We start from the raw sequence: 15,138 nt of genomic DNA, 5'->3' as shown, positions 1-15,138 counted from the left end.
AGCTTGTTTACAGTTCTTCAGTGTTACACGTTCAATCAGATTTCATCAAAAGAGTAAATGAAACAATTTTTGCTTTTATTTGGAATTTTAAGCCTGATAAAATTAAAAGAAGTACGTTAATCGGCCCGGTGAACAAAGGCGGGCTCAATATGGTCAATTTCAACGACGTCAACAAGTCCCTAAAAATTGCTTGGGTAAAACGCTTCTGTGATGAGCCTGAAAACAACTGGTGCGCCTTTCTTAATTCGTTTCTGTTAAAATATGGAGGTGCTTTCCTGTTTCAGTGCAATTTCAATCTAAATTACCTAGAGTTAAAAAACATTCCAATTTTTTATAAAGAGATTCTGTCAAATTGGCAAGAAATTCACTCAAATGACCCAGTTAATTCCACAGATTTCAAAGAAGAGATCTTATGGAACAATCGTTTCATAAGGATTTGCGGTAAATCATTTTATTTCAAATCGTGGCATAAAAATGGAATCGTAAAGGTTCGTGACCTTCTAACCGAGCAGGGAAACTTTCTATCTTTCGAACATTTTAAGGCCAAGTTCGGTGTCCGTACAACTTTTTTGGACTACGCAGGCGTGATCGCCGCAATCCCAAAAGCCTGGAAAACCGCAATCCTCGATACTCCTTCAGGTAATCAAAGAACGCAAAACGTCTTAACAGCAGATAATGTTTCTGCCAAAAAAGCTCGCTCTCTGCTCGTCGGAAAGTCCTTTCGCCCACCCACTGTAGAACACCGCCTACAGAATCAAAATGCTACGGACTTGGAAGCCATCTATGAACTACCTTTCAAAATCACAATAGAAAATAAACTAAGAAGCTTTCAGTACAAATTAATCCATAACATTCTCCCTACAAACCAAAGACTATATAAAATGAAGATAAAAGCCTCACCAGTATGTGAGTTGTGTAATTATGTAAATGAAACACTAGAACACATGTTTTGCGAGTGTCCTATCGTGAAACAATTTTGGATAATGGCAATCGAATGGTGGAACGTAAAACGCTTTGAAAACATAAATCCAAAACCTATTGAAATTCTTTATGGCTATAAACCAGGATCTTCTAGTTTTTATGCGCTAAACCACTTCTTTTTAATAGGCAAATATCACATTTACCTTTCAAAAATCAAGTCTGAAAATCCAATGTTTGAGGTCTTTCTTTGTTTGCTTAAAAGTAAAATTCAATCAGAAAGAGAGATTGCTATCAGAAATGGTAATTATAATAAACATAGGAACAAGTGGACCACCCTTTGTAGCAGTGAAAACACATAATTTCTTTTGTTGTTACCCAAAGCCAGCTGCTAGCTATATATTGTGTGTGTGTAGTTGTATACCTTTCTTTTGCGCTTCTAGTGTGCTTTTTTTTTCTTCTTCTTCCGTCGTATTATTACAAGTATTGTAAAAAAAAAATCCGGCTATTGTGTATTAGTGTTGTCTTTATTAATGTTTAAGTATTGTAAGTATTGTGCTAGCTGTTATTGTAAGTGTACTTATTATTGTAAGTAAGGCGTCAATTATCTAAATAAATAAAAAAAAAAAAAAAAAAAAAAAAAAAAAAAAAAACTGTAAACTTAAAAAGCTTCTACTGATCAGTTATGTCCAGGATTGAACGCTTATAGGAAGCATGTTCCTCATGAGAGGCATCGCGCAAAGTGTACTCATTCAAGTTCACCAAAACACACCAAAATCTGTCGAAGATGAAGTAACATGGAAATGTCAAATAACACAGTCAAACATGGAGTAGTTATTAAACAATACTTGCCTTCAATCCTGGACATAAGTGCAAAAAAAGAGAAACACAGAGTATCTTTTCGTACTGCTCAGTTGTTTTACCAAAGGAAAATGGTTATACCTTTTGATTGCAGAGAAGTGTCTTCAAGCCAACTATCAACTTTACCAGTTGGAGTGTTCTCAAATCTGACAAACCTACGAACTTTGTAAGTATAAAAGAAATTATCTAGTCCTTTAATGAAAAGCACAAGTAAGGAGGGAAGAAGCTAGTGTTCGCGACTGACAAAAAAGCAGTTAAAACATTCGGAACTACAAACGTGTGTATTTGAGAATATAACTCATGAAAAGTGCAAAAAAGAAGCAGAAAAAAAGTATCGAAAGTAATAAACAATTATTGGATAAGAACTTTATGATATCCGGAATAATCAAGGTCGAGGTAAGTGGTATCGGCCAAGGCTGATAATACTTACCGAGGCCTGGATTATTCTGATAAGAACAAAACCCGAATCTAATAATTGTTTTGTTATACACTGTTTTAATAAAAATAATGACAAACGATTTCAACATACACTTGTGCTAATTCCTTTTTCATGATCATTGTCCGTCTCGTGACTGATTTTTTCCTCAAGGTATTCACTAATGATTTGTGAATAATCTGTAGGTTGCGCTGATTCCCAGAATTACAACAACCCAATGTTTAACAATTATTGAATTATTATTTTTTGTGATATCAGAGACCTTGATTATTTCGAATATCACAAAAACCGAATCTAATAATTGTTTTATTATACATTGTTTTTCTGGAAAAGGAAGTAATGACAAACGATTTAAACCTGTTTCAAACTTGTGCTAACTCCGGCTGGTCGTCCTACTAATTAATTCGTGGAATAGTTCCTTCCCAATTTTTGTCAGTCATTTTGTGTTTTCCGAGACTTTATTGTCCTGCAATTTTTTACCTTTGATCACACTATTTCTCGTTTGAAGAAGTGAATCGACGAAATATGAATTTCCTTCGCCTTTTCATTCCTGACACATTGCTCTTGGAAATCATGTATTGCGCGCGCAACCTACAGATTAGTGAATAATCTGCTAGCAGATTATTCACTTAACTGTAGGTTGCGCGGGGTTGCGCGGATTCCAAGAATTAGCTGTAGGCTTTTAGCCAATAAGAAGACAGCTAGTGACTACAATGTATAATAATTAAAATAAGCCCCCATCGAGGAATTTCCCTCTCATCCAAATGTCCTTGAATAATTTACCCATCACTCTTCCTCCGATTTTTTCCCTCCCTCCCTGTCAAGTTAAAAAAAAATTAAATTGGGATACGAATGGTAAGGGCTCCTACGCCGAACATTTCACTATGAAAATTAGTCAGAGAATCAAATTCATAACACTTTGGAAGCCTGTGTTCAGTGTTCTTGATATTTTTTTTTAATGATTTTAAATGGGATAATAAAACAAAATATTTATAGCATTGTGCATGCTTGTAGCAGGCACAAATTTTCCCAGGCTATTTTTCGAGCAAATACTCAATTTCGAGCACATTATGTTGTGTTGCTGTGATGTGTATTATGCGTATTATGTTGTGACGTGTCGATGTGTTATATTTTGCAGTGAAAAACAATACAACCATTGCATTCTTTAAGAAACCCCTTTAACGTTGTATGTTATGCGTACACTTTCGTTCTTATGTGTTTATTTCCTATTGCAGGGACTTGAGTTCAAACAATATCGAAAACATTACTGCAGGTGTATTCTCTCCTCTTAAAACTTTGCATTATCTGTACGTTCATCTTTTGGTGATCCTTCTTTAGTCCTAACAAAGATTCCTTCGCGATGGAGCTTCAGGAACGTCTCATTTTACATTTTAAATTTTCCTACGTCATTAAAGACATCAAGAAGATAACAGTAATCAATATATCCCTGTTGATGTATAAGGCAAGTATCATACTTGCTTACACTCCTAAGAATTTTCTCTTTTTTGCAAGAATTTGTGTTCAAGCAAAATGCAAAAGCTCACTGCATAAGTATTTGCCCCTCTCAAAACTTTAGCATTGCTGTACGATATTCAGTGTAGGCTTACGGTAGTATTTAGGTTCATTAAATGAGGTCGTTTTTGTGCAGAGACGACAGGCATAGGCATCGGCATGGGCATGGACAAATGCATTTGCCTAGGAATGGGCATATGGAATGACATAGGCATAGGCATAATAATAGGCATAGGCATTTGCATTTGCATATGCATTAGCATTTTCGTAAGCATAGGCAAAGGAATATGCATTGACATAAGCATTGATATGAGCATTGGATTAAGCATTGGTATAGGCGTAAGTATAAGCATAGCCCCAGACACCAGCATCGGTAATGGCATTGGCATGAACATTAGCATTGACATTGGCATTGATGTTGGCATTAGCGTAGACATAGGTATTAGCAGTGGCATAGGCATTGTTATATGATTAAGGGGAGGCATAAGCATAGTCATAGGAATAGGCAGTTTTTATTACAGCGTAAGTCGATATTTCAAAACTTTTCTTCTTTTCAGGAATCTGACATCAAACAATGTTCAAAGCCTTCAAGACGACGTGTTTTCCAATCTTGCAAGTTTAATCACCTTGTACGTTTTGCAATTCTTAAAGTAAATCCAATTCCTTAAGTTATATAATGTAAAATAGGCATAGTTAAATGTTGTGCCCTCGGGTTTATATTGGTGATGCACTGTTTATGCTTATAGCGGAGCTCCACAGCGGCCCGAAGGGCCGCAGAGCGGAGCCCCATACCCATAGAAAATTCACAGAAATAGGAAAACCATGAACTTGAGTTTTCATGGTCATCATGGCTAGCGGCATGGCTCGCGGGCGCGTACGGCGTACGTACGGTGTTGCGCACTTCAGAAACTGATAAACACTCATCTATTTGTTACTGGGCATCCAAGTTATGGTCAATTGACAGCTGTCAATACAAGGTATCCGCTGACCAGTATCACGTGATCATATCGCGGGCTCAGGTGTATAACTCATCGAGGTAACGCGTTTTTATAAAGTTGACCGCTGACCGAAAAATGGTTTTCTATTGGATTGCGGGCTCATTAACCATTTTTTATGCCTACGGTCTGTGAATTTCGATATTTTAATAAAGGGCAAAGTAAATTACCGGGGAGCTCCGCTTTTAGGCTTGGCTAAATCTATTTAATAAGTGTCATCGTAGGAAACGATTGCTCTGTTTCGAGTTTTTGTACTGGCAAAGGATAATGGTCATTAGGAACACTGACAATGTACTGTAACTATGGTCGCCTTGGAAACAACAAGGAATACAATGCCGAGTTTGGGGTTGTTAAAGGCGACTGTACCTCACTGATTGCATATTCTGCTTCCCCTACAAAGGAAAAGGAGATACCTCAGAGAAACGGATCGGCTTCCCACTAACAAAACAAGGTCAAACTGCGACTTACGCAAAAAGCTAAGAGCACTTACCAAAACAGTGCAGAACTACTTGCAGATCCAGAAGAAGTAACTTGTCCAAGTCTTTGGAATGGAACACAATCACTAATAAGTGTAACCCTTGAGACAGATCATAAGCCATTGGAGAGGATTGCCCAGACACCACTTGCACCACTTGCAACCCCTAAGCGTCTACGACGTTTTATGACGATGCTTATGCAGTGTGATATGGAAATCAAGTACAAACGTGGTCCGGACCTTCTTGGTACACTGTCAAGGGCATACCTGCCAGACACCTTCGCTAATCTCCTGACAAGTGGCATTTTGCTATTGAGACTTACAACTTAAAGACATTTAGACTCAGAGCTTTTTCAGTCATTGGCACCCGACTGTGGAACGATCTGTCCAAAAGACCTTCCTTTATGAGCAAGCTTATGATTTATCCTATGATCTATCCCTTTAACGTTGATATGTCATATATTAAATGTTTTTATATACTTGTTTAAGGTCTAATGTATTCCTGACTTCTTGCAGGGATTTGAGTTCAAACAATATTCAAAACATTACTGCTGATGTATTCTCGCCTCTGAAAAGTTTAAAATATCTGTACGTTTATTTTCGAAATAGTTTTTGCAGTCTAATTTTAGGAAACAACATTTTATTGACCATTTTTTAATGTAAGATCTTATTTCGAATACATATTTTTTTTTAAATTAGTTTTTAATAAGTAGTTTTTAATTGGTAATTCGTTTCTTATATATTATTGTATATCGTAGGTTTTTTAATGTGTGTCTTAGATTTTTAATACTTGTAAATAGGAGGGCCACGAGTTTGTTAGCTTTATAGCTATTAAGTGCTACCCTCTATAAATAAAGACATTACTTACTTACTTACTTACTTACTTACTTACTTACTTACTTACTTACTTACTTACTTACTTACTTACTTACTTACTTAGGTTCCTATTCTTGGCGCACCCCTCTAAACAGCTTTTGAGGCCGAAGAGCATGTGAAATTAAAAATAATTAAACACTCGCCAGGCGCGTTAACCTAAAATTTCATGTCCAAGAACTTGGAGAGCATTAAATTGCGGTTTGTTAAAAAAAGCGGAAGTTCTTACGAAAATTGCACGTAAAGCTTTGGACTATTTCCTTTTTCTAATAAATTCTTTTCTTTGAAGCATGGTGCATATGACGTTTGCTAGAACTTGACGTTCTCATTTTTAAATTTTAATTTTTAAATGAGAAATACAATGTTAAAACATTGTAATTTTTACTCCTTCGTCATAGAAATCAAGAGTATAAAAATCATTACAATCTTCCTAAGGATGTATAGAATATGTTCTTTACTTGCTTTCACGCTTATATGTTCCCTTTTTGCAGGTATTTGAGCTCAAATAATATGCACAACCTAACTACACGCGTATTCCTCCATCTCAAAACTTTAAAAGGGCTGTACGTATAATTTAATGTTTTTGCTATCCTTTTTAACAAATTATTAAGTATGACAAAATATACAATGTTCAGAATTTCTTATAGAAGCGTTTTGATTCATTAAATGAAATTGTTTTATTCTACGGGCGAAGTATAGGCATAGTGATAGGCATAAGCATGGCCATGGGCTGGGTGTGGGCACGGGCACTGGCACGAGCACGGCCAAAGCGTCTTAGCCTGTCTAAGGGCCTGTTTATATGGAGGAGAGTTGTCCCTGGTAGGAGGGTTACCCTCCATACCGTGCCACCCCGGGCGAGAGAGCTTTTCATACGTTTCTTTATAAATAGCTGTGAACTGTTTATATGAGACATTGCAAAGTTGGCTCGGGGGCAGGGTGACCCTGGGTGGAGGGTCACTCGCTTTGAAGGTAGGGTGACCCTGGGGAGCGAGCCAACTTTTTTCCATATAAACAGTTTGGTTATTTTTGCCTCGCCTACCAGGGACAAGTTGACACATGCGGAGCATGCGCAAATGCTGCAATCGGCCAAAACAACATCGAAGTCGGCGGTAAATGTGTCCAAAATAGTCTTCGTCGATGTTTCAGCCTTCCTGATTTTAGAAAGGGCCGCCATAATAGATATTTCAAAACAACTCATCGCCAAGTTTTGGCTTGGTCAACAGGGACAACGTTCTCATATAAACGCTCGGTAAAAGATAGCGCGGGGGAAAGTGTGACTCTCCTACCAGGGACAACTCTACTCTATATAAACAGGCCCTAATCCACGTACTGAACTAACGTCCAAAAATGGATTCCACCATGTTTCCATTCCTGTTTGACCAAATATTTCAAGAAATTAAGATTTTTTTATTATAGCGGAACCAAACATCTCAAAAATCTTCTTGTTTTTAGGGTTCTGAGATCAAATAAAATTCGAAGCCTTAAGGAGGATGTATTTTTTAACCTTGCAAGTTTAATCACCCTGTACGTTTTTTAAATTCTTCAAGTAAATTTATAAAATTATATCTCTTTGACCCGTCATAAGTTTGTGTGTAAGTTTGTAAGCCTGTTTGTGTGGCCCGACTTCGCCGATTAAAGTTGATTTATTTCAACAACATTTGTGACCTCATTATCCTTTCCAACACAAACGGCGACAACAAAAGGCAATTACGTTTTCAATTGCTTGATCTGTGACGTTGACCTAAATTAACATGCCATTGCAATGGACAATAAGTATATTTTTATGGCAAAAATAGGTTTAACACTGACCTTAAATGAGTTTCAGGTTAAATGGACTTGCTAAGTTGCTAACATTTACAGTCAAACGTTTAAAATATATTTTTCTTTTTTTTTGTATGTGACGCACCTAACTTAAACAAAACAAATATTTTTGTTTTGTACTCAAGCACACCAGTGAATTACATTACAATAGAAAAAAAAAAAACGTTATGCAAAATTATAGTGCACTTGACAAATTAATCAGATAATATAACATAATGCTATCGACCCATTTTCGACGACTGTTTCTCTCTTCTTTGCAGGGATTTGAGCTTAAACAATATTCAAAACCTACCAGCGGATGTATTTGCCCCTCTTAATAGTTTAGAATTTCTGTATGTTTTTTTATCTCCTAAGGGAATAATTAGCACTATTTCACAAACAGTGCAATTTTAAACTTTCCGAAATTATCTGCAAAGCAGAACGTTTTGAACGTATTAGTTTACCCGGTAAAGCAAATAAGGGACATTTAATGTGAAACGCATTTCCTTTTATCCTTGGACGTACAAGCAAATTCATATCCCTTCCGTGATACATGGTAGGGAGGTTGGATTGAATCCCCCCTAAGGTTTCCTTTGGTTGGCTGTGACGTGATATTATGGCACGTAACAAAATTAGAGCCGCCATCTTGTATTTGACCATTATCTTAGAAAGTCGGAAAATAACTGAAATGGACAGACAATCAAGCCAAGTTGCTTATGGAATATCAAACTAAGCAAATCGTACAGTTTGTTAAAAAAATAATAAGAAAAATATTAAAATTAGCGATTTTGGACAGATGTGATTTAATTATAACGTTACTATATTCATGTGTCAATGAAAAAAAATCATGGACACATTGTTGACATATCAAGGTTCCGCAAAGTATCAACGAACAGCTAATGTGAGTTTTTAGCATCATAAAGTCAATCCTCATAGCCTGCCCTCGTTTTCAACGAAAATCCGAAGGAGTGCGATCATTTACCTTGATGGCAACTTCGACTTTGGAACACTCTCCCTAATTTCTCCAAAAAAGCGCGAGTTTACATTGTTTAAAACAAGCCCAATCGTTTTTACGCATCTAATTGTACATCAGGCCATACAAATAAAATGTTTCTTTTCCCATCGCCCGACCGACCCATTTTTTTTACTCAAAGATGCAAGTAGTTTAATTTACAAGCACACGGTCTTGTTTTATTAACAACAATTAGTATGATGTGATGTCCTTGTCTTTAATGAACATCGATACTAAGTTTTTCAGAGGCCTTTTTCGTGCCAAGGGCATTAACGATTGTTTCAACATTCTCAGCAAGATCGACTGAAACAAAATCTTTCGGTTCTGCATCTTCTGGCTTGTTGGATGAACCCAGACCCCTTAAATTGTTCATTTTTTCTTCCCGACCGACCGACCGACCCAGCATCACAAGAGACGGGGCGATGGGAAACGAAACAATTTATCGGGATGGTCTTATCTATTTTTAAATTTAATTTTGAAATCGTACATATTAATTGGTTTTGATTTGTAATACGAGGGCCGCTAATTTAGCACTTTTTTACTTATTGCGTTACACTCTTAAAATTAATTGTTTTAATTTTCCAAAAAACCCTCAAGGGGGGTGGGGTGGAGGAGCTGCAACAACCTCCTTCCCCAGCTTCCATCCCCCTTGTACGTACAAGGAGTTTAAAAGCAGGACCTTTTTACATTATTTTTACTGAAAGGAACATTTGCGTTCTTTTTTTAGGCGTCTGGATTCAAATAATGTTTCAAATGTAACTTCAAATGTTTTTTGCACGCTGAATGCAACTTTAATATCCTTGTAAGTATATGCACGAATCACTAGTGATCTTTACAAAATGATAGAAAAAAATGGCCCGTATTTTTGTGTCATTACCAATCTTTAAACCAAATAAACTTACAAGTTCTATTAAGAATGCCGTTTTTTGGCGGGAAACGTTACCATATTGCTATATGTATCATATCAATGAAAACTCCCATTCTTATTTGCAGAGAACTGTCTTCAAACAATATTCAAAACCTTCACGCAGATGTATTTTCCTCATTAAAACGTTTGCAAAGTCTGTAAGTTTAACAAGAATAGTTCACAGTATGGCTTATAGCTCTTCAATTTGCCGTGCATAGATTTATTGGTTGATTGCATAATTGATTGATGAAGGGGCGGACGGATGGACGTCATGAATCCTTTCATCCATCATCCATTCATTCATTCATTCATTCATTCATTCATTCATTCATTCATTCATTCATTCATTCATTCATTCATTCATTCATTCATTCATTCATTCATTCATTCATTCATTCATTCATTACCGTATACGTTTGCATTGTAATTTCATTGTTTGTTATTAAGTAATTTGTTAGCATAGTTGCTGTAACACCTTTATTGTAACTAGACCAATACCTCCCTTTGGAGTGTAAGGCACAATAAAGATTTACTGTTACTGTTACTGTTATTCATTCATTCATTCATTCATTCATTCATTCATTCATTCATTCATTCATTCATTCATTCATTCATTCATTCATTCATTCATTCATTCATTCATTCATTCATTCATTCATTCATTCATTCATTCATTCATTCATTCATTCATTCAATCAATCATTCATTCATTCATTCATTCATTCATTCATTCACTGTTCACATCAATTTTGCAAAACAGATTGAATAAATTCATCGAACAAAATGATGTTCTAAATCCTGAACAGTTTGGATTTAGACCAAACTCCAGAACTACTGATAGTTAATTTATTTTCCAGCAACTACTCCATAAATACACCAAACAAAACAAGAAGCTTTACGTTGGTTTTATTGACTACGAAAAAGCTTTCGATAGTGTATGGCAATCTGGAATGATACATAAATTACAAAAATACGGAATACAAGGGAAATTCTTGAATGTTATTAAATCCATGTATTCGTCTATTAGGAGTTGTGTTAAAATTAACCAAAACGCACTTACTAAACTATTTTCATGTAACAAAGGGATAAGGCAAGGTGATGGTCTAAGTCCAGTTTTATTTTCTTTATTTATGAATGATCTACCGCAATATTTTAAACAGAGCAAATCTCCAGGCGTGATGTTAGGGAGTCGAACTATAAACTGCTTAATGTATGCAGATGATTTGTTAATAATCAGTCCTTCTCCCGAAGGGTTGCAACAATCGCTTAATGTAATTCATAGACACCCTCAGCGATGGAAGCTCAAAGTTAATACAAAAAAGTCGAACATAATCATATTCAGCGGTAACGGACAAAACAAAAATAATATAAATTTTAAATACGACAATGAATCTTTGCAAATTGTCGACAAACAAACATATTTAGGTATAGAAATGACCTCATCCGGTCGTTACACTTATGCAAGGGAAATTCTCAGCAAAAAAGCCACTAAGGTCCTCTCGATAATTAAACGATCCTTTTCTAACACTGATTCAGCAGCTATTGCGATTAAGAACAAACTTTTCAATGCCCTTGTTAAGCCCGTGTTACTTTTATTATGCGTTCGAAATATGGGGACATCAAGTTCTGTAAACAAACGTTAAACGTCCCATGGTATACAGAAAACATTGCTTGCAGGGCAGAACTTGGGCGTTATCCTTTAATCATTGACATTAAAACCTCAATCTTCAGCTACTGGCAAAGACTGAAGTATTGTTGCAATAACGTTTTGTTAAGTGAGGCATTTTAATATGCAACAACATCTACAACATTTTTCGATGTTGCAACTAACGAAGAAATGCATCAAGAAACAGAACCGATAACCCGGCAACACATCAAGAACGGTCGATTAACCATGAGGAAAACCCTCAGAAATAAGTATTCACAAAACTGGCTGGGCACCCAGAATAGTTCATCGCCAACTCAGTGAACTTCAAGAGAAAAATTTACACACAAGGAAGTTAAAACGAGCTATGAATTTGAGAATTACCTAACAACAGTTAAAAACCCAGCGCACAGAATAAGCTTGTCAAAGCTTAGATTAGGATGTCACACATTACGAATACAGACTGGAAAATATGAAAATAAAGGAGCATCAATCCCAGTAGAGCAAAGAACATGCTTGGTATGTAAACAAAATTGCGTAGAAGACGAAAAGCATTTTTTGATGTGTTGCCAGGGATTAACAACCATAAGACATGAATTATGTTCTTACATTTCAAAGGTTGATGTAAGGTACATATATTAAGTTGAGAACGAGAGGATTAAGTACCTACTTAGAGCTGACAATGAACATACATCAAAAGTAGTAGGTAAATATATATATATACATTCAATGTTTCAAAAAAGGAAAGAGCTTCTTAACTTACACGCACAATGAACATTATACTTTATTTAATTTTTACATATATTGACATTATGAATTGTATAAGAATCAAATGTTTGTTATTTCTTAAATGTATTAGTAAATGTTAAAACCTTTGTTGTAAACAGACCAATACCTCCCTTTGGAGAGTAAGGCGCAATAAAGATATACTATTACTATTACTATTCATTCATTCATTCATTCATTCATTCATTCATTCATTCATTCATTCATTCATTCATTCATTCATTCATTCGTTCGTTCGTTCGTTCGTTCGTTCGTTCGTTCGTTCGTTCGTTCGTTCATTCAGTCAGTCAGTCAGTCAGTCAGTCAGTCAGTATTAATGTATTGCAAAGGGTATAATGATATTAGAAAAGAGCTTCATTCAATCGTGTCACAAACTGATCCTCGCTTTGTAGATTTAACTGATCATGAAAAAATAAAGTACCTTCTTAAACTAGATAATTATGCTACCTCTAGAATCATAGCTAAATATATCTTCCTAATGTTTCAAAAAAGAAAAGAAATTTTAAATTGAAAGTTATATCAATAAATAGTTGTATAATTAATAGTCCAATAATTACCGTAAAGGTTTGCATTGTAATTTTATTGTTTGTTATTAAGTAATTTGTTAGCATAGCTGCTATAACACCTTTATTGTAACTAGACCAATACCTCCCTTTGGAGTGTAAGGCACAATAAAGATTTACTGTTACTGTTACTGTTAGTCAGTCAGTCAGTCAGTCAGTCAGTCAGTCAGTCAGTCAAACCATCAACGTAGAACATACATAATGGCATAAAATGTTTTTTTATGATTTTTTCCAGTCAATTTTAAATGTTTTCTTTCCATTGTGTAGGTATTTGAGTTTCAACGGGATCGAAATCCTTCCAGCTGGTTTATTTTCGAATCTTACTAGTTTAAAAGATTTGTAAGTTTTTTTGTAAGATTTGTAAGTTAATTAACTCATCGACTTAACCTATCTGAAAGTGCAAGGCTTAACTTTGTCGGTCTATCAGGAACGTCAGTGGGACTGGTTGGTTAGCTATGTGATGATAAAGTTAGCCTAGTGGCCCATCAGCCGCGAGCTTATAATTCACATTCACATTTCGACTTTTTTGCTTGTTTACAAGCAAAAGGAAGGAGAATAGCGGTTAGGTTGGGTAATCTGGGACCACATACTTGTTAATACTCTCATGGGACTGTTTAAATTTCTCAAGGGAATACTTTCCGCTGTGGGTGATCAAAGCGAGTGACTTGTAAAGTGTCACTCTAGTTGTGCTTCAGCACTTCCGTTTTTGTAAAAACGTGCTTTGTCAAATTTACAAACGTTATATAACACTTAAAAACGTGAGTAGTCTAAATCTTACGTGACAAAACCAAAGAATGTGAGGGGTTCAGCGCTCGAAGCCAGCGAAGTTTAAAACGATTAAGAACGCAATTTGTACTGGTACAAGTCTTTATGCGCTAATATTAATTTAATCTAAAACGATAAACAACGCAAATTTGTACTGGTACAAATCTTTCACACACTAAAACGTTGCTAATAGTTAACCAAAGGGAACTCATTTCGTAACAATCGATTATTTATGATGAGTTGCACAATTTAGAATTGCAACATTCAATGCAGGTGTGAAGTGATATTTACAAGTGTTTTTGTACCTGTTGTGAAATTACTTCCGGTGGAAGCAGTAAACACTAAAAGTTTTTGCTTCTGTTCAGAAGTTAATGCATCGCCATTAGAAAAAAAACGGAAACTGTTTTACTGGAAATGTAGTCGTTAGAAATGGCATGTGTAGCCGTAAGGTAAAGAATAACGCGAGGAGAAGCGGCTTTTGGTAATATCCAAACGAAAATTTTCTTCTCAATGTGGGGTTAAGATTGCGTGACGAGACAAAAGATAACTCTGTCGTGCGTAACCTTTATCGGGAACCCTACATTAAGCCGAGTAGAAATCTTTCTAACTCGAAAGGAAACAACTATTTCGATTAAAGGCAGGCGTCAAAGTTTACCATTTTTAACCAAGCCAAAGTACATGAGTCGCAAAGCGCGCAGCCGTCGCGACTGACAAATACAGCATTTCCTCCGCGAAAATAAAAAAAATGCTTGAACTGAAAGACGTTTGAATTATTACATGATGTTTTCGAACAACAATGCCCAGGATAAACCTTCTACTCATACTAACTTCATGTAAAAAATGTCGATATCTCGAAGATATCTTTGATTGTAGTATGAAGCGATTAGTAGTATCATAATTCAAATTATGATTCTAATGATTTACATCCATCGCATGGCTACCCATTGTATTAAATTCGCCGTTAACCATTTATGCGACTGGGTGGAGAGAGGCACTATGAGAGTAAAGTGTCTTGCCGAAGAGCACAGCGCAGAAAACTCGGCCACAGCTCGAAACTGGACCGTTTGATCTAGTAAAAATTCGGTAGGGTCGAAATCGGACGACCGCCAAGGGGTATCTTGTTCTATGTACGACTGTATAATAATTGATAGAATTGGTCGACGCGAAGTCTTGTCACCAGTTCATCATAACTAGAATTAAATTTGAGGAGGAATTAATGTCCTGGAAAAAAGATTGGTCTGCTTATGATTACGATTACCATTGATTTTTTTGTCTTCGTTAAAATCAACTGTTTAGTTTTTGTTCCAATTTTCTTTACTTTGGCGGCAGGTATCTGGATTCAAACAAAATTCATACCCTCTCTGCTGATGATTTTTTCTATCAAACACGTTTAAGCGAGCTGTAAGTTTTGTTTGTAAGTCACTGTAGTGATAAACTTCACCAACGTATTGAAGAACACAAGGGATCGGCCATTGGCAAACACCTCAAGGAACAACACGATATGGCCCCAGATGACATTGCGCAGTTTTTTAGAATTTTGAAGAAGTGTCAGAGCAAGTTTGACTGCCTTATTTATGAAATGTTTTTTTA

The 15,138-nt window shown here is 35.9% G+C and overlaps 1 protein-coding gene across 1 annotated transcript; it reads left to right on the top strand.

The window, feature by feature from the left end:
* Window positions 1-1,575: 1,575 nt before the first annotated feature.
* Window positions 1,576-10,634, top strand: LOC144667257 (uncharacterized). Its single transcript, XM_078528655.1, has 6 exons — window positions 1,576-1,945; window positions 4,285-4,356; window positions 8,152-8,223; window positions 9,610-9,684; window positions 9,876-9,947; window positions 10,550-10,634. Exons 1-6 carry the CDS (start codon window positions 1,716-1,718, stop codon window positions 10,632-10,634), a joined length of 606 nt encoding a protein of 201 aa, XP_078384781.1. The 5' UTR covers window positions 1,576-1,715.
* The last annotated feature ends 4,504 nt before the right edge of the window (window positions 10,635-15,138 follow it).

This window comes from Oculina patagonica, chromosome 10, assembly GCF_052425735.1.
Source record: "Oculina patagonica isolate OP01 chromosome 10, crgOcupat, whole genome shotgun sequence".
In the NCBI taxonomy this organism is placed as follows: Eukaryota; Metazoa; Cnidaria; class Anthozoa; order Scleractinia; family Oculinidae; genus Oculina; species Oculina patagonica.
The sequence above is the reverse complement of the archived record's forward strand: the minus strand, read 5'-3'. Positions and strand labels throughout refer to the sequence as shown.